The sequence below is a fragment of the Abrus precatorius genome, unplaced genomic scaffold (genome assembly GCF_003935025.1).
Source record: "Abrus precatorius isolate BTA unplaced genomic scaffold, Abrus_2018 Scaffold5, whole genome shotgun sequence".
In the NCBI taxonomy this organism is placed as follows: Eukaryota; Viridiplantae; Streptophyta; class Magnoliopsida; order Fabales; family Fabaceae; genus Abrus; species Abrus precatorius.
Window position 1 is genome coordinate 17,749,297 of NW_020874395.1, and position 27,687 is coordinate 17,776,983.

At 30.8% G+C, this 27,687-nt stretch overlaps 1 protein-coding gene across 2 annotated transcripts; it reads right to left on the reverse strand.

Annotated features, from left to right (window-relative positions):
• Positions 1-7,113: 7,113 nt before the first annotated feature.
• Positions 7,114-27,650, reverse strand: LOC113868165 (sm-like protein LSM3A). 2 transcript variants are annotated; one of them, XM_027503750.1, is made up of 4 exons: positions 27,640-27,650; positions 10,087-10,233; positions 8,307-8,402; positions 7,236-7,653 (listed from the first exon to the last, which is right to left on the reverse strand). In XM_027503750.1, the coding sequence occupies exons 2-4, from the start codon at positions 10,201-10,203 to the stop codon at positions 7,573-7,575; spliced, it is 294 nt and encodes a 97-aa protein (XP_027359551.1). In that variant the 5' UTR covers positions 10,204-10,233; positions 27,640-27,650; the 3' UTR covers positions 7,236-7,572. The 2 variants fall into 2 exon arrangements, with proteins under 2 accessions (XP_027359550.1, XP_027359551.1); XM_027503749.1 differs by lacking the exon at positions 27,640-27,650 and having other exon boundaries at positions 7,114-7,653; positions 10,087-10,289.
• Between the last annotated feature and the right edge of the window lie 37 nt (positions 27,651-27,687).

Sequence of the window (27,687 nt, forward strand, 5' to 3'; positions counted from 1 at the left end):
TAGTAAAGTTCAAGAACAAAGATACAAAGCGATTGTTGTTGAATGCAGCATATGCAAAGACTAAACAAGTTTTCTTGTACTGGTTTAGAGCATTGGGTGATGTAGATCCTGCGATATGTGCATGGAATAACAACATACCGCGTGCAAAGTGGGCTCAATATGTTGATGAGGGTCGTCGCTTTGGGCACATGACTACTAATCTATTAGAGTGTATGAATGCGGTCATGAAAGGTACTCGTAATCTTCCTATTATACCCATAGTTAAGTTAACATATTATCGTCTTATTGAATTGTTCATAAAAAAAGGAACAGAGGCAAAGATGCAACTTGCTAGTGGCAAAAAATTTTCACAGACATTGTTAAATGCAATTGAGGAGCATAGGAAACACTTTGGGAATATGAGTACCACTCGAGTGACCCGAGATGCGTTAGAATACTTGGTGTTTGAAAGAGATAACATGGGAAGCCGTGGTCAACGAAAACTCAGGGTACATTTAATAGAGCGATGGTGTGACTGTAGATAATTTTAAAAGTTACATTATCCGTGTCGTCATGCACTCGCTGCATGCTCTGACGCTCGAAGAGATTAGACTTCTTTTGTTCATGATGTTTACACCATTGAGTCCGTGTTCAATGTGTATAAAACACAATTCTCTTCAATTCCTAATGAAGATATCTGGCCACCATACAGTGACCTTTCTATGCGACTAAATCCTACACTTAAGCAAAGTAGTGAGGGTCGACCGCTTTCACAATGAAATTGATGAAAATGATTTGAGCCAGGGAAAGCGATGTGGATTGTGTAGAGGTACTAGTCACACTAGACGGACATGCTCACATGCTCCATCCTCTAGCCAAAATAATTGATTTATTGTGTTATGTTGTAAAAGAATTCTTGGTGTTAAGTTTAATGTGTTGCAATATATCTGTTGTTTATCGCCTTTTTTCCTAACGAATATATTTTTTTTATGGGCTTATTGTCTACCACAAATTGATTTATTTAACCAAGCTAAACTAATCATATATAAAAATGATAAATTTCAAACTACATTAAAACTTAAAGTAAGTTAAACATAAATGTCTTACACCACCATGCTTGAATAATAATAATAAAAAAAGACAAAGTGCATAATTAAAACGATACATATTGATCTGAAACACTATAAGCCATGCCTATTGCGTCTAGGGCCAGCAATGTGACTCCCTATTACACAGCGATGATATACAATCTATCGCACTGGTCTATGATGTACGATTTCTTCCTCCTGTGGCTCATCTTGGTCATCTGCTTCTTCTTCCAGGTCATCAAGCTCATCCTCTTCCTCCTGATACATTGGCGATGGTCGATAGAAATGATCCGGTGGTTGAATATCTTGAACTGGTGCACGTGTCTCAGATGAATGTAGCCATGTCGTAACCTCAACATCTGAAATGAAAGGTGGACTGAAAGATATATGTCATGCAATATCATCCTGGGTTAGACTTGTGACAAAATGCTGCGTAGGACTTAGAGTAAGAAAAGAATCAGACATGAACTAATGACTAAGACCTCTCATAAACTGCTGGCTGGGAGTCATATATGGTTGGCTAGGGCCCAGCATGAACTGGTGTTGAAAAGGGCCAGACATGTATTGTTGTTGGCTAGATCCTGACATGAAGTGCTGGCTGGAGTATATGGGTGTCGGGTGGTATATGTGGTGTAATGTAGGTTGTACAGTGGGATATGCATCAAGTTGTACATCATGTGCTGGGGGTTTGGCTGGTATATGCGCCTCATTGGGGTATTGACATCTACTAGTACGTGTACCTGCACGCAAACGACAGCTAAAAGAGCATCTATCTGGAACGTCATCAGGGTGTGTGATGTCAGGTACTAGGGGAGCATGTAGTGCTACACCATCAGGCAAGTCCCTAAGCTCTAATTTTTATGGGACTCCATCCAATGATAAAAATCTATTAGTGACTGACAAATACCACTAGAAATACTCGACAGAGGGACGATCATCATCAGTTAGAGGATATTGAACTTGTCGCTTCCTGTGCCTCCTATGTAGCGTGTCATGTTTAGTGATAATCAGGTCACCATACATCTAGGTCACCCCTCCCATCCTTAGCATTCAGGCTGATTGATATGTGTTGTGCTCCACCAAATTGTTGAACCGTGCGATCAATATGGTGCCACTCAATCATAGTAAACTGTATAAGAGCAGTCACAAATGCCCAAACATCAGCCTCATCATACACAAAAGGAGGTGTAATCATACTAATCTTATTGTTGTTGTAGGGCATTCACCTAAACTGAAATAATCAAAAACAAATATTAGACCCAAAATTAAAATTAAAAGTCAACAAAAGTTAGTAGCATACATCCTCTTTGAACTTACTCCATCAATGACAATTGAATCAATGATCCTCCTATATTGCAATAACTTATTTGTATCTAATCTCGTCGATGACCTAAAACTTTTCCACCTGAAATGAGCATAATTAGTTTTTAGGGTGCAAATTTAACATATATAAATAACAAAAATTAACATATTCAATAATAAATGTACCTCAATGTTAGTGGAAAAGTGAGAGGATGATGGTGCCTAGGGGCTAACTGAGGTATTCTGTACCATGTCCAAGACTGTAGAAGAGGTAAATAACCTGCAATTTCGGTGACATTGTATTTCACTGCACGACAAAGCTCACACGATAAAGGAATGCTAGAACAGCAGAATCTCAACTATAGTTTGAAATCTCAGTAAAATCAGATAAAAGAGGTAGTCACTTCATATGCACCCTAAATCCTTATTTATCTAGAAACAATACCCTACCAAATATAACCATTATGTACGCTCTAGTGTAACAAATAATAGTTTGTCCATCAGCATTATGAGGTAATGCTCCAAATATATCTATAAACTATTGTAAATTTATAGAAAATCCTTTTATATTTCTCTCATCAGGAACTACTCTAAGTAAATCTTCACATAATGCCCATATATTTTGATCATAAAAATTTTTCCACGCTCCAATGCAACCACTCACAGGGATTGCATTCACATGTAAGCCTAGCTGAAACACAACATCCTCCAAAGTGATCGTATATTCTCCATATGGAAAGTGAAATGTATGTGTCTCAGGCCTCTAACGTTCTACAAGTGCACTTATGAGTGTCATATCATAATCAAATACTAGAACCATCTATGCAACATGCCAAAAACCAGTCTGCCTAAGAAATGGTTCCATTCTTGAATCTGGAGGAACCATCATATTATAACGCATACTTTTTAAAATTCGAGCTTTCTGTAACAAAATAATATATACAAGATTTAAATAAAAATATTATATCAAAATTATTATAATTATAAATTACTATAATACAAAACTAAATTATCATAATAATTATAAATATATAATAAAATTTTATTTACATTCCTCAATATAATAATTGTAACAAACAATTATAATTAATTTAAAAGATAATAAGTATTAACATTTGCACATATTTCTACATATAATTACAGAATTAATAATACATTAAATTAAATACAAAAATAACTAATTATAAAATTAAATATATTTAAAAATTAATTTACCTGTGTTAACATCTTGCTTGCAATATGATCAACAAAATTAAGTCGATATAAATTGTTATCCATCTTTCGTCATCTCTGGTGTCTTCACTATCTCCACTATTCTCTGATTACTCTTTCTGGCCTCCTTTCTTTCTCTAGTCTCAGTTCTCTCTCTATTCAATTCACTCTCTTCTTGCTTCTTTCTGGTCTCGGGATATATGGTAGTCGTTTAAAATCGTCTCCAATAATGTCAAGAGAAGTCGATTTTAGCTGTTTTTATTGCAGTATGAAAGTCAATTACAGTTGATTTGTTTGGATCCAATTCAAAGTTGATTAAAATCGACTTCTTTGAAGAATGGAAGTCGATTGAATTTGACTTCTTCAAAGGCAAAATGGAATGTAAAAGTCGTATGTAATCGACTTCTGTACATATGTTTCTAGACATTTATGTAAAGGAAAAAAAAAGGGACACATGCATAATTTAACGTTAAAAAAGCTGCAAGCATGTAAAAAAGCCACACTTCTAGCTTTATTTGCTTAATTTGCGTAATAATTATTACAATTGTTTTAATGTGCTTAATGAAACTTAATAAAAACTTATATATAATAATTTCTTATGGAAAATCATAGAACACCACAAAATCTAATGCATTGATATCATTAAACTATACAACTTTTAATAAAATTTTATTATTTATTAATTTATTACTGTATACCATTAGCCAGATGTTATAAAGTTGTAACAAAGATACAGATATACCCTCTTATAACTGATCAATTATTAACCTACACTTTTTTTTCTATGTATTTTATTTTAAATTTTATTAGGCACTAATGTTTATGAACTTAAATTTTTCAGTCAAACTTAAGCCCATTTGAAATGGTTACAAGTTTTTAATTTATTTTTATATATAAAGTTAGAATCAAGAATTTTGTTTAAAATAGAGTTGAATTAGTTTTTTAACTAAATTTTAAGACAAACTTAATTCAATCTACAAAAGAATATCATTTTAATTTATAATTATAGAAATAGTTTATTCAATTTTTTCACTTTTCACAACCGATATACTTATAATTGTCACTATCATTATTATCACTATCATTGTTGACCACCACCCTATAGTTACTATGATTGTCACTATTAAAGAGCATTTTCTTGGTTACTGTCACTCTGTTACCACTATGTGTGTTGATCACTACTACCATCACAATCATTACTATTAGGACTACCTACCATCACAATCATCACAATCATTTCATTAATATCCTTTTATCACCCTCAATTATCTATCATTATCATTGTTGTTATTATCATTTTTATCAAAGTCGTCACCATCTATCATTGTCACTATGACCATCCACCAAAACTACTATTGCACTATTATTAATGCAGTTAACACCCCACTATTATTACTACCATAATTACCATTACAATTGATGACAATTGTAATTATAATTTTACTATCATGCCATTATTTTCATTATTAGTTCTCATTCACTCTAAACACCTACCACAATAGTTGTTATTACAATTATCATCTCTGAATAAAATTAAAATCATAAAATAAAAACTAATTTTTTTTAAGTTAAAGTCCAAACAACCATTAAATTGTAAATTTAGACAAAATTTTAACTTGATTTAGAAAGATTAGGAAGTCGACCTATAACTCATTTCTTATTATTTTAAGACAACTTACTGTATTTAGAAAAAAGCTTGTTGAGTTTGTAAAACAATTTGATAAATTGGAAAAAAAAAAAAGCTTGTAGTCTTGAAAAGATTTATCTGTGTTTAACTTTTTAAACTAAATACTATTATTATTATTATTATTATTATTATTATTATTATTATACTCTTCATTTAAAAAATAATTTACATTTCACACAATAAAATCTTTACATGTATATGTTAGTCTAATTTTATTTTTCTTTTTTTCATATTTTTTTTAACTTGCTCCATTGTCTCTTTTATCTAATGAAGTGAAATTTAATTTTTTGTATAATTATTTAATTAATCATAAATAAAATAAATGGTATCAAATTTTAATACTATATTAATATAATATTATAAATCTTTTTAAATCATTTATACAAATTAATTATTTTTACAACACTTTAATTCAATAAACTATTTATACAATTATAAACTTTTAACGATAAATTCATGATTTTCAACTAGCTTTATACTTAAAACTACAAATTTACAAATTTCTACAATTTTATCAAACAAAGCCTTAATATTATGTTATGTTTGTATTATGACTCCTGTATCCTTCAAAGACATGGATGGTGGTTTCTTTTTTTTATATTTTTTAATTTTTTGTAAAAAATAATTTCTTAAAATAATATTTTTAAAACATATTTTTTATCTAGAGATTTTTTTGCCACGTCAACACTTGTTTCGGCTATCATATAGACAAAATTAATTTATTTTAATTTTTTTATTTTGTTTCGTCTTTAGCAAAGATAAAATTATGCAAATGTATCATGTGTAACAAGTTTTGTCTACTACATGAACAAAACTCACATAATTTTATCACGTGTCATGCTGATCCAATTTTCAAAACTTAATTGAGAAGAGAGAGAATAAGTGCATATGAAAAATATAAGTATGATTAATTTTTTTCTTCTCTCCTTATCACCAATAACATTCATTTTTTTTATTAATACTGCTCTGGTAACTTATATGATTAGATTTAATTTTTCATAATTAAACTTAAAAACACGTCAAACAAAGCAAAATAGGTACATATGAAAAATGAATAAAAAATATTAATTATTTTTAAACAAATAAATTACTTTAATAATCTTAAATGCAGAAACGACTATTATTAATTAACATTAATTAAGATTTCCACATGCGTTCATTCTCTCTTTTAAATTAAGTTTTTAATGTTGAATTAGTATGACACATAATGCAATTTTATAAGTTTTATCTATATATAATAGACAAAACTTACACCTAACACAATTGTGTAATTTTATCTTTATTGAAGACAAAATTTAGTTAAAAAAGTTTAAAAAAATTAATTTTATTTATATGGTAGATAAAATAATTGCTGACGTAAAAAAAATGACCCAAACAAGAAACATATTTTTTAAAAAATATTATTTTAAAAAATTGTTTTTAAAAAACATTAAAAAAATAAAAAAAAAGCCCATGGATGGCAGATCGTGACAATGTCCTAATGTAGATAAACTTCTAAAAATTTCTTATAAGAAAAATATAAAAAATAAATAAAATTTATTTTATAAATTAAAAATAACTTATATTAATCTATTTAAAAAAATAAAAAATTCTCATTTTACTTCTTTAAAATTTGATAAGGTAAATTATTTTTAACTTAAAAAAATTTATTCATGTTTTAATTAATAATTTTTTGACTTCTGAGTTTACTCAATACACCAATGTTTTATTTCAAAGACAAAAATAAAGTTCTTTATTAATAGAAAAAAATGTTTATAAATTTTTATAATAATTATATAACATGTTTTCATGATTTTCACAAAAATTTTGTGCAAAATGATATTATAAATAAAATTAGATTTAATCAAATCTCAACCATTTTCATTTTCAATCCATGGGACTAAAACTTAACTCACTTTTCCCCTAAAGTGAATGTATTACTTTCTGCAATCGCCTCTTGGTAAAACGGCAAGATTAAAGCGACTACACCAAACTTACAAATCATCCCTCCTATTGTAACTAAAAGTAAACAAACACAACGAAAAGACACCGAATCAGGAATCATGGCCTACTCTTATGGAGTCACTTATATGTAAGTGGCTCATAAGTGGCTCCACACTTGCAGCCAAAATCGGTGTTCATGAGCAAGCCATGATTTTGTCATATGCTATAAAGATGATTGAAAACTGTCTGTCAAACAGAAATTTCTAGCACACATGCCAATTAAGGAACTAATCTAATCATAAGCAACGATACTCATGAAGGTGTAACATCTCATCAACAGACAATTGTCATTAAAATGATCACATAATTTGTAGGTCCATGTCATGCAGTCCTTAACGGTGGGGAAACCAATATCACCCCATCTCCCCTAACAAACAGGAAAGGAACTGTACGCCTTGTAGTCTGCAATCAGAAGAAAAACCAAAGATCATCCAAGGAAAAGCAAACTTAAAATAAATGTAGGATGCATTTTCCTTCTGTTAGACAACCAATTCAATGGTTGAAGCAGATTGAAGATTGTAACTATGCATTTGACACACCCTAGACATGAGCAAATTTCCAAAGGTGCTCCTCCCTTATCTGTGATACATAACTGTTAAAGAAAGACAACTTTTACTTTACTCCAACAGAAAGTCAGTCAAGCAAATGGCCCTATACAGATTTGTTAGCATCCAAATTCTGCAATAACAAGGCCAATAGTGGGAAAAAGCAGAAGGCCCATGGTTGCATTAAAAAATATCTGAAAATGTCTAGCTTTTTACTCTACATTACTCACTGATAAGCAGTTTATTTGGCCATAGTTATTTTCAAGTGACGTTCACACAACCAAACTTCATTAAACGATGTTTCTCCTTAACCTTTTAAGTTTTTAACTTCTAAGTATAACTGTCTCTTCCTAAACAGGAGCAGGTAATCATGGATGCTGCCACTCAACATGCTATTAACATAAATAAGCTTAAGTTATTATAATCCTCCAGCAACTATTCACAGTCCTATGACTTATTAGCCGAAAAAGAATACAAATGTAATTTTCTTTTCTGTTGATTATAACTTACCCTCACAATTTCTTCATAAGTCTCATCATCAATTTCCACAGTAGTAACAATTTCTTCAACATCACCAAGGATCATATTAAGATGCTGATCATAAGCCTGCAATTTCAAATTGAAATTGAAAACCCAGTACAAAATGAGAAAATGAAAAAAAACATATCAAGCCAATGAAACCTTAAAGATCAAAATAAACACCAAGGGACTGCATGAGAAGGGGAAAGAAAGGAAATGGAAGGAAGCAGATACAAAAATTCTAAGCAAATTCTCCCTCTACAAAATTTTACTTATGTAGCCTAAATATCAAGAAATGCATATTTTCTATATCATCCCATTTTAATTGGAAATAAAAGTTTATTTCCAAGAAGAATAATTTGATAAAATAGACTTGTATCAAATAGATGGCATTCCCCAGTTATGATGACAAATTATAAGCTATGTGGTAGATAAATAGTTGAGGGAAGAGAGAAAAGTCTTGCCCATGTAACAAATATGAATCCGTAAACCAATTTTTGGGGAAGGATATGCTGAGTGCTAATCAGATCCAAATTTAATTCATTTAAGGTCCTTTTTCTTCAAATAAAAATCCTACTCAGAGACTCCAAAATACTTAAACACAGAGTCTTATTTTAGCTGAAGTACAATGTTTTGACACATTTGATCCATCAGGTATCTCAGTACTTCCCAATCAAAGAATGCCTTTACACTTTGCACAGGAGATGGGAGAAGCAAAAAACCTTTAAGGTTCAGATCTGAAAGTTTAAAAGTTAAAAACTCACAAAGTTTAATAGTTTTTTAGTCATTAAATAGTTAAGTAAATTATACCATTTGTTAGATTATAAATAACAGTAGGCAACCAGTTGCAAGTCAGACAAATGAATTGCACTGGAGAGATGTAGAGGTTGCTTCCAGTTCAGCTATTTTGACATGGTGAAACAGATTATTTGACTGAAATTATTGCACATCGCGATCTCATCATTCATCACCCACTTTCATAACAAACTGAAATCTTAAACCTCTGCAGTTAAGATATTTTTCATAGTGAAATTTCTGTCAATCGAACAGGATCAATGACTGACATGTAACTTGTAAAAATCGTTCTGAACTCTGATTAGTTTCAAATAGGACCCTTCAGTAAACCAAACTACAAGCTCATTACAGTCTTATAGAAATGCAGGACCAATAAATAAACACATGCATTAAAAGCACCAACTCACCCTCGCAAAATGCACCAGATCATTGTCTTAGTTGAAAACATTAGTTATAGCCCTAAAAGAACCTTTACAAAAACACAATCATTTCAATACGTTACTCTCAGCTAACCATTCAAATTCCACTTAGTATAAACAATTTCGAAACCCCAAAAGTTCAAGTTACATCAATTGTCCGCATAAAGTTCTTCACCTACCCAAAACTAACAACTCATAGATATCATTTTTCGTTCCCAATCTTTCTTCTCTTTTTCAATTTTAGTTCAAAACACTGTCAATTTTTCCTTCTGTAACAAACAATTCCCTCCAAACACCAAATGTTGGAACCACAAAGATTCAATCCCTACAGGCAAGCAGTAACCAACCCATTATTCGTACAAACGGTATATGATTATGGCACTCAGAAAGGTACAAACTTTCCAACAACTATACAGAGCCCATATTTCAATTATCTTAAAACCAGGTGAGAAAAAGCATCCAAACCGCAATTACAAACCCTAAGCGTTAATGGGTAGTCACAAAAAGAGCGTAGAAGCTGAAAGAAACAGAGTAAAGGAGAATGAGTGAAAAAGTACATGAAGCTTGCCACGAAGCTCTCTGTCAGAACGAAGCTTGACATAGATACGCTCGTCAAGGCTGAGCCTAATGAGATCCAAAGGCTCCTTCACTGCGCTTTCTTCCTCTAGTGCCATCAATCACTTCACTTCTTAGCCCTTTTCTTTCTTTACCCTTTCCCTCTCTCTTATTTCAGTTCTTGGAGTCTGATTCTTGTTAACCCTCTTTTATTTTGTTCGATTTTTGCTTTGGGTCAACGTGGGAAGAAAAGAAGGGCCAACAAGGCCCGAGCCCGCAGAAATGGAGCTACTCAGGCATTGCTATTTTTTTTATTTGCATCATTTTTTAATATTTGAAAATTATTTTTTGAGAGTATATTTAATATATTTTGAAATTAAATTTTGAAAATCATTTATAAATTATATTTGAAAATTAATTTTTAAATACAATTTTATATCTTCTATAAAATAAATTTTAAAAATAATTTATAAATGTTTTTAAATTTTAAATTTTAATTATATTAAACTAAACACGTGTACCATAAATAAATTTAAAAAAAAAATAACAAGTAGGTAATAAAACTAATAATAAAAGATGATATGAAAAACTAAAATCCTCGATAAGTATGAAAAAACATAAATGAGTACATATCCAAACATGAAAAAATGTTTGAACTTTACAATAAAAAAGAAAAAATTATGATAATAAAACAAAGAAGAAAAAATAAAAAATAATCCAATACAATCATTTTATTATGGATATGCGCTTGATGTGGTATCTATATACTTAAGAAGAGATATAATACCTTCTTTAGATTTTAGATTGTGATTTGTCTAATATAAAGATAAGAGAGTATTAACATCTTTTTTTAACTAAATTACTAACTTTATTATTTATCAATATAAAATTAATGATCAATATTGTTTTACGTATAAAAAAGGTATCAAATCATCTCAATTACAAGATATACGGTAGATTTTACCTTACAAATATAAATAATATAATAATACTTGTTACAACACTCTTAAATTTGAGGAACATTGAATAATTGCTCTAGATTGATAGTTGTAATTATTTAAATATCTTTGAAATTAAAGAATATTTATGATTTTTTAAAATAAATTAATGACTCTACCATCTATTAATATAAAATTAACAATCATAATTACTTTATGTGTGAGAAAACATAGAATACCCTCTCATTTTACTTAGTACCATAGAATTTACCATAATGTAATTCCAATTTTCATTCAATTAAATGTAATCTAATTAGATAATTTTATACATAGTAAATTTCCTTGCAATCCTTTATAAACATTTGTTCTCCATTGATAATATAATATAAGAAAATCAATTATTTTTTTATTCATTTTTTGCTACAATTTTGATTGGAAAAATTTTTCTTACTTCCGTATCTCATGCAAGTTTCTTCATTCTTATCAATTTTTTTTTTGTTTCTTAGAGATTGTTCCTCCTCTTTTTGTTACGACAGAAGATCTTACTATTCCATTATTCTTGCATCATTTTGATGGTTTTGGTATTGTTCTTATTTCACAACATTTCACAGGTTCTAACTATAACACTTGAAGTTGTTCGTGTTGGTTGCCTTATTTGACAAGAACAAGCTCAGTTCGATGATGTTTCTATTCCTAAGCCTGATCCATCTTATAGTGCTTGGGTTCGCAACAACAATATTGTTGTCTCTTAGATTTTTAACTCTGTTAACAAAGAAATTGTTGCAAGCATCATTCTTCTTTTGTGTTCAGAGCGAGAAATCCTATAAGATGAGACATGAAAACCTAGTTAGAAACTAACACATAAGACAAAAAATCTTTTCAATCAAGTAATAGGATGAATTTGCCAAAATTTTAGCAAAGTTTCATTTATATTTTCTTTATCCCAAAATATAATAACCTGTCAAGATTGATTTATAACTCAACCAAAACCAATCAAACTCCAATATATTATAATATCAAAACTAAAATATCTAATACGAATAACAATAACATAATGTCTAAAACTTAACAAAATAAATTGAAAAGTGTGAATGCCACTGAAACAATGGAGATTCTACTAAAATGGACTAATGTTCCAGTAACCTGCAATTTCGTTACTTGATGATTTATAAATATTATATAAATAGGAGGTAAGACATAAACTCAATGAGGGTATGATAACCACAATGACAATAAATAGAAATAAATATCCCACGAATAGTTTGCAATCATAGAACTTACTTAAACATACCATTTTTAAAAGAAATTTATTCTAGTCACTCCATTAAGAGTCTAATCATGCTCAAAATCTTACAAATTTTTATACTGTTAAGAAAATATCATTTCAAACAAGAGTACTATAATACAGTATAGATATACTAGAATTAAATCATCTTAGTTTTCTAAAACATCATCAAAGTAGGCATCAATACAATGTTATAAGAATCACTCATGAGAGAACCAAAGTCTAAAGTAGTTCTACCTCATTGATAGCTCTCTCGTCCTAAGGGCAGCCTCTCCCTTAAGGGTACTCTTCTAGCATACATAATCTTGTAATCAATCTTGATAGGGGCAACTTCATCTTGTTGATAGCCCTCTCTATGCATTGGTAGCTCCATCTAACATGTAGTCATTTCCTCCCAAAGTATAATTAGGTGCACATAGGTCATTATTCTCAATAATAAAAGTCTCAATACATATGTCATAATTAAATATCATCAAATAAAATTAAAACAATAACTTCTTTCACACTTTTCTAAATAAAATCATATAATTAAACAAAATACACATCCTAATAAACTTTCACATTATCAAGAAATAAATTTAAGACTTTTTTCATCAAGTTAATAATTTTATAGCAATAATAACATAATAAATAATTAGAATAATAATTAAAAATAAGTCACTATGATCATTATTTACTCACAAACAATGAAGACTAATTAACTCGATTCATAGGATTACTTTGGAACTATGAGAAAAATGCAAGCCTACAATTTTGAATACCAATAATATTTAACAGGGATTCAAAAGTAACTTCAATGATAAAATTCTTAGATCTATACATAGAGCTCTAAAATATATATTCCTTAATAATAAGAACTTGTCAAGATCTAACATTCTTATGTATTCGAGTTATAAGCATACCTTAGAAAACCAAATAGAAAATTTCTCTCAAATGAGTAACACCCCACCAAATTGAGGGCAACAAAAAATTGGCAATGGACATCGTGAACAGTGAATAAATTGAAGGGGATAAGGAGGGGATACAACAACTACTTAATAGAGAAAAGAAGAGGGGTACTACCCATTCCCTTTTTTATTCATGCAACCCTTTCTTCATCTATTTTTTAACCTTTAATGAAATAGTTCACTTTACAATAACTACTTCTTCATCAATTGATTGCCAAATGGCTTTTGTTGTCCAAAGAACACAATATTTTGGGACTAATCACAAAGGAAAGAATCAAAAGAAAAATATACCAACTTGTGCTTATTGTAGAATTCAAGGTCACACGATTGGTAAGTGTTTCAGATTACCTAATTTGCCCCCAAATTATAAGACACACTCTAAGTCTTCTCAGTTGCCAATGATTGTGAACCAAGTCTCCAACATTGGTCCTACTCAAAATATAAAGCTTACATAAGTATAGTGCAAGCAACTACTAACTTTTTGGACCACTCAATCTTAAGCATCCTCTGAAGCACGGGTATGCTTCTTTCCTTGGAGTATCAATACGAGGTATGTATCAAGTACGGTACGTACTCAAAAAAATTGCAAAAAAAAACTTGGGTACAAAAAATGGGTATGTGAGTACATTGTGGGTTGTGGGTACAGGAAGGAAGATTTTTGGAAAAAAAATAATTAGAGTTTTAGGTTTTCTTTTGGGCTCAAAAGTTTGACTCAATTCTTTTTTTCCCCACATATCGACGTGTAGCTTCATCTTTGCTTTCCATCTTAGCTCAAAGATAAGTTTAGATCTAAGATGAATTGTGTGTGGGATGAGGATGTGGTTCTGTGACGTATATAAACATTTAGATTTTATCCATAAAGCATGTTTTCTGATCTGCTCCAAATATTTGTACATTTTAGGAACACTAAACTTGATTTGAATTTTAAAATAAATTAGTAATTCAAGTTTATTAATTTATTTTATAACAGATGTAATCACAACAGTCTAGTAGTGATTTTGGGACATCTTTGCGCAAAATATTTGCCATAGGATCAATTAAAGGTGAAAATCTTCTCTAGGGTTTTGTAAATTTACTACAAAGTAAAGAAGATGGCATAGAAAATGCAAGTTAGTATTGCAACTTTTGTCAAGGAACCTACAAGGGTTCTTATTTTAGAGTGAAATCTCATTTATTGAAAGGAAGAGGACATGAGATAGCTACTTGTTTATATGTGTTAAATGAATATTTGTAAGAGATTAAATAACTTGAAAGAGAGACTAGTGAAAAATTGAAGTTTGTGCAAGTTCTTTTGCCCACTAAAACTACAAGTTCAAACCCCCTATAACTGATGTATCTGTTGATGGGAGCAAGAAAAGAAGAAGAATTGAAGGGCCATTGAGAAAGATATTTAATAACGAGGTAAGAGACCATTTATCATGTAAAATAGCCAAAATGTTTTATTATGCGGGTTTGTCATTCAATATTGCAAGAAATCCTTATTTTATTAGTGCATTTACATATATTACAAACACTTCTATTTCGAGATTTCTTCTACCTTCTCATAATGCAATAAGGATTAGTATGTCACAAAGAAAAAAGTCTGACATTCTAAGGTGACTTCAGCTTATAAAAGATACTTGGCCAAAAAATAGTGTAAGTGTAGTAACTAATAGTTGAATTGATGAGGTTGGATCACAAAATGTGGTTCAAGTTACTACTAATAATGCTTGTGTTTGCAAGGCAGCTAGATCAATTGTTGAATCTATTCATCCTCATATTTTTTGGACACCATGTGTTGTATACGCATTAAATCTTGCTCTAAAAAAGATTTATGCACCAAAAAATATATCAACTAATGAGGTTGTTTATGGTGAGTGTAATTAGATTTGTAATGTTGCTAATGATGCTTATTTCATTAGAAATTTTATCATAAATCATTCTACAAGGCTAATCATGTTTAATCAATTTATGTGTAACATTCCTATTTTTATATTAATTAAAATTGTATTGTTATGATAAATATAAATGTGAGGGGATGTTAGGAGAGTTTTGAAGTGTTAGAACTATAAGATTCTCGTTGTAGCTAGAATGTGTCACTATAGCAAGATAATTTTCGTTATAACGAGAATAAGGCGGTGAAATTAGAACATTCTAGAACTATCTCACTATAGCAAGAGAAGTGGATAAGATTGTCTCAGTTGCAGTGAGAAGTCCCGCTAAAGCGGAAGAGTCTCACTGTAGCAAAAAGTACAAAAAGCAGAGTGAAATTTTGTTTGATATTTTCGCTGTAGCAACAGTCTCTTGCTATAGTGAGAATGTCGCAATTCTGAGGGTATTTAAGAGTTTTCATGTATGGAAAACTCATTTCTCAATCTATTTCATGTCCCACCTTCCTTTTCTCTAAACTCTCCTTACATTTTCTCAAATAAAACTTCTTCAAACACCAATTATTCTCCAAATATGTTTGTTCTAGGCAATCCTAAGTAGAAGTGCTATTTTAGGACGTTTTTTATCATCAATCTCCGTTTAGATCTTCATTATAAGATAAGGAGAACTCTATTTTATCATTGTATGATGTAAGTTATATGTTAAGTTCGTGAAAGTATGTTTATATAGCAATTCTGATGAGATATGTATGAGCAATAAGTATTAACGAAGAAAGATTGTTAATAAGCATATGTTTGATGTTTGGTTAACTGATTATACTGTGTAAAAATGAAATATATGATGAAAAAGTATAATATTATAGTTAAACAAGTTTGATGAATGTACTGGATGTGATATGACCTTATTGCTGAGATATGTATGAAAATGATGAATATGTCATCGACAATTTGTTGAATGATGTGATAATTGAGATCATAAGCAAGTGATGAGCAATATGGAATTAGTTTGAAAGTGCTAATAAGCACGATTTATGATTGGATTGTGGAATGAATATTGAGCCAAGAATGGATTGGTGTAAATAGTTACAAAGATATACTAAGGTATAAAGTCCTGAGACGATAAGGAAATCTCGAGAAAACGTAGGGTGGTGAACGACATTCGCGATTGTGCACATATTATTGTTGAGTGTGAATGCGCCACATGACCTCACACTCGTTTCTCGACTAGACTCCTAACAATGCCTTTGCACAGAGGCTCGTGATTGCATGTGTTGTATCCATATTGCATGAGCTAACTGACAACTATTTATATGATTGAGTACGACCTCGAAAACTGCTGGAGGCATCGAATGACTGTAATTACAATGCACTTAAAGTGCGAATTTGGGAATGGAAGTGTCAATAAGGTTGTGTGAATGTGTGTGATGAATGAGATATATAAGTGTGGTAATGTGGTATAAATTGTTATCTAATTGTATAATCATGATATTGTTATGATAAATGTTATGATATTTTGGTGTTGTATTGTAAAAATAGAATAGACGCTCACCCTTATACCACTCTGCAAGTAGTAAAGATGACAACACATCTCGTGCAAATTGATATAGTATGTGTTTATGTTAGTAGTAGATTAAATTATGTATTTAGGAAACATAGGAAACATAGACGATGAGGAGTACACATTAGAAGTAATATATAATTATGCAGTTCCTTTTAAGTTCTCAACCAATGGTCAACATCATTAGTCTCTTAGTTTTTTATCTGTACTATGGAATAGAAAGGCCTTCTCAGATTATGAATAATGTAATTACTTATTATGATCATGATTTGCTAGGAAGATCTAATAGCTATACATTTGAAAGATATATATAGAAATGGTGGCGGACTCTGGTGACACCTATCTTGGAGAGGATGATGAATTAACCGTTGAGGACTTAGTGAAGATTGAGGGCTGACATGATATACATGAATAGTTTCAGGTCCTCAATACGTGGGGATGAGTATGAATTGTAAATTTTGATATGTTATGAATAATGATATATAAATATTAATTTGTAATTTATTTCATACAATTATTTTCTTAAGTTTGTTTGGTATATGAATTTACTGTTATAAAAAACTTTATCTTTAGAAATTTTGACTAATTGTTATAAGGAAAAGTTAATTATTCTTTCTAAAATCTTATAAAATTAATATATTTAAGATAAAGAAATGTAGGGTGTTACATTGTGCATTTAAAGCTACTTATAATTGTTGACACTAAATTTACCTCAACCATTATTATGTTTAAAAGATTGAGAATTATGGTCTTCAATTTATGATTATTAGTGAAGAATGGTTTCACTATAAGGAGGAGGATGTTTAGAAGATTACGTTTGTGAAATAAACAATTTTAAATGATAGCAAGTGGGATAAAATTGATTATATTTTAAGCTTTACAAAGCTCATGTATGATATGTTTCGTTCTTTTGATACTTATAAGTCAAGTCTTCACTTAATTTATGAAAAATAAGATTTTATGATTGAGCAAGTGAAATTAGCAATATAGCAACAAGAGGGCAATGAGTTGAATCGACATTCATCCTTCTATGATGTGGTTTATGACATCTTAATTGATAGATGAACTAGAAGTTACATACCTCTTAATTGTTTGGCTCATTCACTCAATTCTTAGTAAAATTTAATTAATTTACTTCTTGTATTTATTTATCCTTTCTTTCAAGTTCCAATTGGCTTATTTATATATTTTATAATTTGCATAATAGGTATTATTGTAGATAGTGACTTGAGGAAGCTCCAAATCGAGTTTCACCGCATAAGGATAATGAGGTTTTCATAGAAAAAAATAAGTGTCTAAGAAGTTACTTTCCAGATAAAGGAAAGGTTAAAGGCAACTATTAAGTTTATTAAATTCTCAAGTGCTTCTATAGAGCTTGGCTAATTTATTTTTTTGCAAGATAGGTGGAACTTGAAACCAAAGGAACGGTGGGTTATGTATGGAGCTATAATTTCTAATCTTCAGTCCATTACCTTGAAGTTTCTTTCACAATCATGCTCTTTTTTTTATTGTGAAAGAAATTGGAGCACCTATTGTAACACCTTATTTTCAATATTCATTAAATAATAATTTTGCAAATTCGGCATAATAAAAGTTCCATTTCAAATAAAGTTCTCAACCCATGGTTTCATCAAATATTTCAAAATAAGAAAAAGGGTTTACAATCTTCATCAAGCACTACTATAGGACCCTTTTAAATACATTATTTTCAAATTTATATCCTAGTCCTATAGCAATTCCATCCATCCCTTTCATTGAGTCCGGTGCTGATCGTCTTGGTTACTTAAAAAATGAATATAAGGGTGAGTACTCTATACTACCAAAACACACAACTGGGCATAGAGTCTCACCTCCAAATCAAATTCAATACATTTATGCAAAAACAAACATAGACAACAATATCATTCAATATCAATGCACTCACGACACCAACAACATTTCACATTCAAAAATACAATTAACAATAATCCCATGCGCACGCACGCCAACCACATCCACTATGGCACTATATCATAGATTTTCACTATGAATGGTTGCTGGTTACCCCCGCCTTACGGATACCACGTGGGTAGTCACGGGTTACTCAGCAAAGATAGTGGTCAGAGGTCTAGTCAGGAAGATAATGTGTGGCCCATGATGCACCCGTTCCATAGTCGATGTCACTACCACTCTCTCCTCCCCAAGGTATTTCTGCCGTCCTCATATTCCACACCCCCAGTGTATCGCTAAATCATTCATAGCATATTACAACGGTGCTCACGCCCCATTCACATACATTTCAATCACACACGCAATATTCATGCTTGCACACGACACACAGCCTATATTCAATTCACAGTACTCGGCACATAGCCCACATTTTATCCACAATATACGGCACATAGCCTTCATTTATTCACAATAACATTAATTTACCAATCAATGGCATTCTATCACACACAATCACCCCCACAGGGCCTAACTATTCTAGCACACATCACATTACACACCAATTTTCATCAAACACGCAATTCCTACTTTCTATCTCAGTCACATTGCATTAATTAACAAAACACACAAGAATTATATTACATTTGAGATAAGTAGAGTCCCCCCTTATCTAAGATTGAAGACTCGCACTCGGATTCGACCACAGACGTGTTCCCTATACAGATTACAGCCTAAACACATGGAAGAAATCCATGAGAACCCAAGGAAACCACAAAAACATAGAATAGGGTTGAAAAACGGAAACCCTAATCATTAAAACTCACCTCCAAGCGTTCCTCACACGAATTTAACCTTTAATCAATCTTCCGAACAGCTTTGGAGGCAATATAATCGGTAGAAAAGGGTTTGAGAATAAGAGGATCGAAGGGAATTTGAAGGGAGAGGGAGAAATAACCCTCCCCAAACCCTAATCCTCTTTAAATCATTTTCTGATCGCGACACTCTCGCTACAACGACACACCCTTATGCTGCAGCGATAATATCAGATGAAACTGTACCCTGATTTCTGTAGAATCTCGCTACAGCGAGACTGCACCCCAAACTGTCGCTTTCTCACTACATCGAGACGTCTCTCGCTACAGTGAGAAGGTGACAGTTTCAATCCTTCCTCCCAGGGCTCTCTTGCTACAGCTAGAATCCTCTCGCTGCAGCGAGAACAGCCCAATATTACACCCTGCACTTAGGCAGTTAGCCTATTTATAGCCTATCCAATCATGTATACATATATATATATATATATATATATATATATATATACACACATCCACAACATATATCCAAAATACACACACACACACATATATATATATATATATATAGATTTATATAAATAACAATAAATTAATATTACAAAATTAGGGGCGTTACACCTATTCCTTTATCCACCCTTTGAAAAGAAATAGGCTTAATCCTAAAAGAGCTAAAGATTTAGTATTTGTACACATAAATCTTCATCTTTTCTCAAGGAAAAGTAAAAATTATAGTAAGGGTGAGACTAAAATGTGAGATATTGGTTAAGATGAAAGAGATCCACTTGAAGTTGCTAGTCTTTCTCTTGATGAATTGGATTTGGAGGCAGTTATTTTCACTGATGATAGGATAGAAAATAATGAGATTGACAATGTTAGAATTTAATTTTCTTAATTATGTTTTAATATTGTTATGTTATGTTGAACAGCTTAAGTATTGTAATTTCGTATTTGTAAGATGTTTTATTATCTTTATGGAATAATGTATGACTCTTTTATGTTACATAATGTATAATATACTAAATTTTGTGTGCTTTTATTTTATATATAATTTTTTAATAGACGTACTTGTACCCTACTTTTTTTAAAAAAAATTTCATATCTCATACTTATACCCAGTATCGTACCCATATAGTAAGCATCACAATTATATTTTAATCAACCTAATTCATCTTTCAATGATGTTCACCTCCATTCCTTTTCACATTCACCCCACTCTTGAATATTAGATTTAAGAGCAATGTCTCATACATGTTATGTTCAAAATTTATTCTATACATTTCAACCATTACAAAATTCTTTTGTTTCAGTTCTGAATTCCGCAAAGGTATCTGTGATGATATTGGTAGCATTGAACTATTACCTAATTTGTTAATTCATAATGTACTTTACATACCTATTTAAAATTTAATAAGTTATCTCTAATTTTTTTTTAAATTCTTATGATTGCAATATTGTTTTCCATACTAAGTATTTTTTTTTCATTCAGGACACCAAGTGTTTGAAGACGATTGGCAAGGATGTTGTTCAAGATTAACTTTATATATTTTTCATAATTCACATCATGATTGACATGTTTGATATTTTTCTAGTACTTGTAATTTGGTTATAAATGAAAATTCCCATTATACTTGGAATTCTCATTTTGGTAATGCATCTTCAAAAGTTTTCGACATAATGAATAGAAAAAACAATTTTGTTTCATCTAAAATTCTTCTTTTCATTGTTCCATCTATCCTTTAGCAAAACAAAACAAATTATCTTTCAATGCACATAATAAATTTGTTGCTTATTTATTTGATTTGATACATGCTAACATATGGGGACTATTTCAACTACTACATATAATGGACAAAGTTATTTTCTAACTTGAGTTGATGACCATAGTAGGTTTACATGAATTTTCCTTCTTAAACACAAATTTAAGGTTGTCACTACATATAATTTTTTTTTTGCATGTTGAAATACAATTTTATACCAATATCAAAAGCTTTAGGTCTGATAATGCTTAAGAATTTTACATGATTGATTTCTTTGCTGCAAGTGGTGTCATTCATCAGTACTCATGTATGGAGAGGCCTCAATAGAATTTCATTATTGATATAAAACACCAATATTGTTTAAAGGTTGCTAGATCCTTAGCTTTTCAATCACACATTCCTTTATCTTTTTAGGGGTGATTGTGTTTGTTGTTGCATATATCATTAATAAATTACCCTATCTGATATTGCATTATAAATTGTAACATCCTTAATTTTTAATTACCATGATAAGGGTATAAATTCGGAATAAAATGGAAAATAAGTTAAATTATATTAATGGTTAAATATGATAATGTATTAATTGTATATTCTGTTCAATTGTTTCTAAACAATTACAAGAGCTTAAGTAATAAAATCATAATAATTAAACTAATTTAAGAAAAATATCAAAATATCATGGTTCTTCAGTGTTCTCATAATATACAGAAATATATCAATAATTACAAATATTTATAAAAGTTACCAAAATACATTAGGACTATCTATTCAAAATAATATAGGTCCTAATGAGCAGTCTGTCCATCACATGACCAAGTGACACTAGTCATCCCTGTGCCAACCCTCTATCATTGTTATGTCTTCCGCATCCAGATCGTCATTTGAGTCAAGATATAAATCACCCGGATCTACAGTGACCTGGGTACCCGTAATCCGCTCGAATGTCCATCGCGATGGTCTCCCAAAGTGATCATAGTCGTGATATGTGACCAGATAAGTCATTGTTGCTGAAGTCCTCATAGTACCAGGGAAGATATATATACAAAGAGTATGATGGATTCTATGTACAAGAAAATCAAAAGGAACACTAAAGGCTAGTTTCATTTCTATCATAACCATCTCACTAGATACCTCACTATCATATACAATAATTCTAAAGAAACTAAGTCTCTAGTACTCGTTAAATATATAATTCATCCTATTTGTTACAAAAATATCTACTAATTTAATGTTGTCGAGTGATGCTGTCATCTGGATTCCCTGAAAGGTTTACGTAAGGATGAGTCTCTATTCATATTGCTAAGTATACATTCACAATTTGTCACATTGTAAAACAAAGATCATACAATAATCAATCATGTTACAAAATCATACTCATGTACTCGCAAAAATCTTTAAGTGTTCAACTTATTATTTTTCATCTCTCTCTTAATACTCAGGGTTCTCATTTCACTTTCACTGCCCCTGAGATCCTTTGAGGTCTTCCTTAGCATAGATAGTCACTGGATAGCCGCAGCTACACGGATACAACGTGTGCCGACCCGACCCCTTTTAGCAAAAGCATGGTCAGGAGTATTAGTCAGGAAATGAGTGTGAGGTCTGTGGTGCTCCTACTCTTATTTGTGTTGCGTAATTCAAGAGGAGCATCCACCACCCTCATTTCCCCAAGACTTCTCAGTCTTCTTCCTCTTCCACACTTTCAGTGTACCTCTGAACTATCTATAATCGTCCTTATCATATTCTTTTCTTATTTCATTTCCTTTTATCTGTATTTTCCCATTTTATCTCTATATTTTCCATTCTCTGTTTACTAATATATTATTCACACTTTTATCTCTCTATTTTACTCTAGTTTCATTATTATATCATACATCATCCAATTATTATCGAGAGTTAGTCCCCTCAAACTCAGTCCACCACATACATGCATATACACTCAAATCAATTATCATACACTTCATTAAACACTACAAAACATGCTTCAAACATAACAAAAACACGTTCTCATCCAAAATACATTCAAAATCATGCATTTCATCATAACATTTTCATGAATACAAACATAACACTTTATTGATAGTAAAATAGAGCTCTCCTTACTTTGAAATGGAGGTTTAGTAAAGGGTTTTTGAGGGTTCTTGTTCAAAATGTTAGGTTCTTCCTAAATATCACAAGAGACCTCATTTAGAGAAGGAGAATCAAGAAAATAACCAAAGGAATGGAGAACCAAGCTTCAAAAACTTACCAAAGAGCAAGGGAAGTGATCTTCGAGACTTTGATCGGAGAAAAGTTGGGGTTTTCCAAGGATTTGCTGAGAAAATGAGGAGAGAAGTCAGAGATAACGTATAGGAGTCGTGACTTGGATTATAATCTAAATTTCTTAACTTGGAAACCCTTAAATACCCTCAACTTATGATATTCTCGCTATAGCGAGCCAATTGTCGCTACAACGAAAAAACCAGACAAAATTGCACTTTGTTGTCTGTCATTCTAGCTACAGCAAGAGTTCCTCGCTATAGCGAAAGCATCCTCACTACAGTGAGAAGATTCTAGCTACAGTGAGAGAGCACTAGAATGTCTATTTTTAGATGTTGATTTCTCGCTACAGCGAAAAATCCTGCAACTCGCACATCTAAAACTCTCCTAATTTCAAGTAACATGCATTAACAACTCACATCAAGTATAAAATTAATAATTAATAAAATAAGGGTGTTACATAAATCACCATTTTTTCCTTTTGAACAAAAAAAGAGCTAGACTATTCCATATTTCAGTCTTTAAATGTTTGTGTTATGCATCAACCTTGCTATCTGCAAGACACAATTTTTCTCCTTGAGGCATAGTAGTTGTCTTCATTGGTTATCATCAAGATCACAAAAAGGATACAATTTATAAGATCTTTCTAAGAACACCATCTTTGTATCAAGAGATGTTGAACCTATTGACTTGTTTCCCGAAGTTATACTTCCATTTCTTGTTCATGACGAGTCAAATATAGCCAACATCCTACAACTTGCACCTACTTCTCAAATCATGCCGTCTTCATCTACGTCCAATGATTTGGTACGAAGAAGATCAACAAGGACTCACAACAGACCTACCTATCTAAGGGATTTTCACTGCTATCATTTGAAACAATCATCCTCGACTAAATTTCCTATCTCTGATTACCTTGACTATAGTAAACTTTCTATGCTTAGGGTATTAAATCTCTATGGTGAAAATATGCTATGAAGGAAAATCTAAATGCTATGGAAAACAACACCACTTGGAGTGTTGTTCCACTCCCACCAAACAAGTATACGTTGGTTGTCATTAAGTATACAAGATAAAACATATTGTAGATGGTATTATATACATATACAAAGCCCATTTGGTAGCAAAGGGTTTGACTCAACAAATTGGGGCTTGATGTCTTGGAGACATTCTCTTGCTCAAGTGTTTCTATCCTTAGCAACCATAAAAAATTGGCATCTTGCTTAATTGGACATCAATAATGCTTTCTTGCATGGTAATTTAGTTGAAGATATCTACATGGATCTTCCCCCAAGCTATCAGGTTCCTTATAATCTTCCTAGTAAAGAGGAAAAGTTGGCCTGCAAATTACATAAATCTATTAATAGTTTGTGTCAATCTTCATGACAATGGTTTACTAAATTGACAACTACTTTAGAACAATGTGGATTTAAACAATCTCGTAGTGTTTACTCTCTGTTTACCAAGGGACATGATAATTCTTTTATTACATTACTAGTTTATGTAGATAATATCATCTTGACTAGCCCTAACTCATTCTTGATTTTTTGAAATCAAATCCAATCTCCAGAATCATTTTAAGTTGAAGGATCTTAACAAATTACAATTATTTTTGGGTCTTGAAATTACTTAGTCAAAACGTGGCATTTTTCTATCACAGAGGAAGTATACACTCCATTAGAGGATATTAGTTTATTGGGTAATAAAACCAAATTTGAAACACAAATTACTAGATGGAACCCCTCTATTAGACCCAGGGATCTATAGACGATTGATTGGTTGCCTATTATATTTGATCATATTTAAGACCATATACATGTTTTGTTGTTTAGAGACATAGTAAATATCTTTCAAACCTTCATAGTGGTCACCTTGATGCAACTCATCAACTATTGCAATAAATTAAAACCACACTTGGTCAATGGATATTTTTTTAAAACTAATTCTGACATTCATTTATAAGCCTATATTGATTCAAATTCAGCAACATGTCCTAACACTAAAAGGTCCACAACCAACTACTGTGTTTAATATTCATGGAAATCTAAAAAGCAAACAACCATATGCAGATCATTTGCCAAAGCAGAATACCAATCTCTAACAATTGTTACAAGTGAAATTACATGTTATCTCACTTTCTTATTAATTTTGACATTGTTCCTAAAGCAATTCATGTTTATTGTGATAATAAAGCTGAGATATATATTGCCAACAACCTTACATTTCATGAACGTATCAAGTACATATAGATCAATTGTCACTTTGTATGATAAGAAGTGAATGATGGAACCTTTCAACTACTTTATGTTCGTTCTTGACATCAGTTGTCAGATCTCTTAACTAAACATTTGTCCAAGTCCTCATTTAATATTCTATTGTCTAAGATGGGAATAAATAATATTTTTCTGCCATCTTGGGGTGAGTATTATGGATATAAATAATATAATTATAATTATTATTCAATTAAATTTGTTGTAATTTAGTTAGGTAGTTTTATTTGCAGTTAACTTCCTTGCATTCTTTTATAAATACTTGTTCTTATCGATACTATAATATAAGAAAAGCAATTATTCTTATATTCATTTTTTGCTACAATTTTTATACTTCTTTCTTACTTACAAAATCAAATCATTATAGATACTAGAATAATAAAAAAAACACCAATATTTTCTTACTCTTTCCTTGAAAATATGGACATTGTCTCTCCCTTAACCTAATAGAATTGCTTTTTTTAGTGTTCCATCCTCAATACTTTAATGAAAATGGAACTAACCAAGCCAAGTATTTAAAGCTTAAAATTAATTTATAAAAGAAAATAAATGTTTAACTTTGACTCATTTATTTGAATGAGTCAAATGTAAAGCTTGATCTTAACTTGATTAACAATTTTAAAGCTTGAGCTTAACTTATTTACTTGTTTATAATTTATTTTATAAGTTTTGAATACTTTTTTTAATTATTATTGAATGAATATTTTTATGCTAAAAAATAAAGTAAAATGATAATAAAATATAATATTATCTACATAAATATGATTAAGTTAAAAATTGAAAAAAAAGATATAATTAGTTTTTTCGTCCCTTAATTTAAGGATAAAATTCAGTTTTATTCTCTAAGTTTTTTTTATTCAATTTTGTTCTTGAAGTATTGTTTTTTTTCCTACGTTAGTTCTTTTCGTTAGTTCGGTTACATAACCTAATAATGATGTCTTATGTTATATTATGGGTCATCTCCTTCCATACGAGTTAGGGTTCTATATCTTTTTGAATCAACAAAGCCGATGGTGGAGCTTTCATGGACTAATAATCTTCGACGATGTCTGCTCGCAGATGGGTTGGTCATCCATTTTGTTCTTGTAGTGTGAAGAGCATTTATTGCATAGCAATAACAACAACAAATATAGGAAATAGTTTTTGAGGATGTAGAAAAAGATTGAAGAGTTGTGGATTTTTCAAGTGGAAAGAAGACGATGAAGTTGAAGATAATGAAATTGTTGTATCGAGGTAAAGGAGAAGAATTTTGCATCTCCAGAACTCACTCAAAATTAGCAAGAAAAAGATTAATATTTTAAGTTGTATTTTAAGTATTAGTGTGGTTATTAATATATTAGTAATGTGTTGTTGTTATTTACATTGTTTAGCAGAAAATCAATGTTTTTTAGGGATAAAATTTCTGTAAATATACTATGAAAGAGTGCTTTGATTAAGTTATGGTCCTTCTGTTATGTTATTGCTTTATATGGGTTGTTTTATTTTTAATGAAATAATATTTTTAGCATATGTATTTATCTTGGAATATGGATGTCAAAATAAGAAAGTACAATGAGAATAAAAATATTGATTAAACTATATTGTTATAATAATAACAAAACAATAGAGATAAAATAGAAGTCCTACAGAAAATGTCATCCAACCACAAACACAAAACGTAGAGAAAAATAATGCATTGTCTCCACATAATACATTTAACTAAGTTGATGCCTTCGAGTACACATCTTCCTCCTTGTTTGACTACCAATTGGAACTTGAGAAGTGCTTGAACTTTGAGCCTAAGTTGTTGGTGCCTCTGTTCTAGCAGGTTGTGTAACCTTGCAAATAACTTTGTTATGGCCAGTTACTCTACATTTGCTACATTTAATTGTTATTCCTTTCCTACTCAATTTGTTCCCTTCAACAACCTTCTGAGCTGCATCTTTATTCCTTGACTTTTTTACCCTCCCAGGTTGTTTTTTTATTGGTGGGGGTAAGATGTCA

Excerpts from the sequence above, each read along its gene's own strand:
- LOC113868165 (XM_027503749.1), bottom strand. The coding sequence starts at position 10,203 with ATGGCACTAGAGGAAGAAAGCGCAGTGAAGGAGCCTTTGGATCTCATT. Across the intron at positions 8,403-10,086 it reads AGCTTCGTGGCAAGCTTCAT|GCTTATGATCAGCATCTTAA; the intron begins GTACTTTTTCAC and ends TTGAAATTGCAG. Across the intron at positions 7,654-8,306 it reads CTTATGAAGAAATTGTGAGG|ACTACAAGGCGTACAGTTCC; the intron begins GTAAGTTATAAT and ends TTCTGATTGCAG.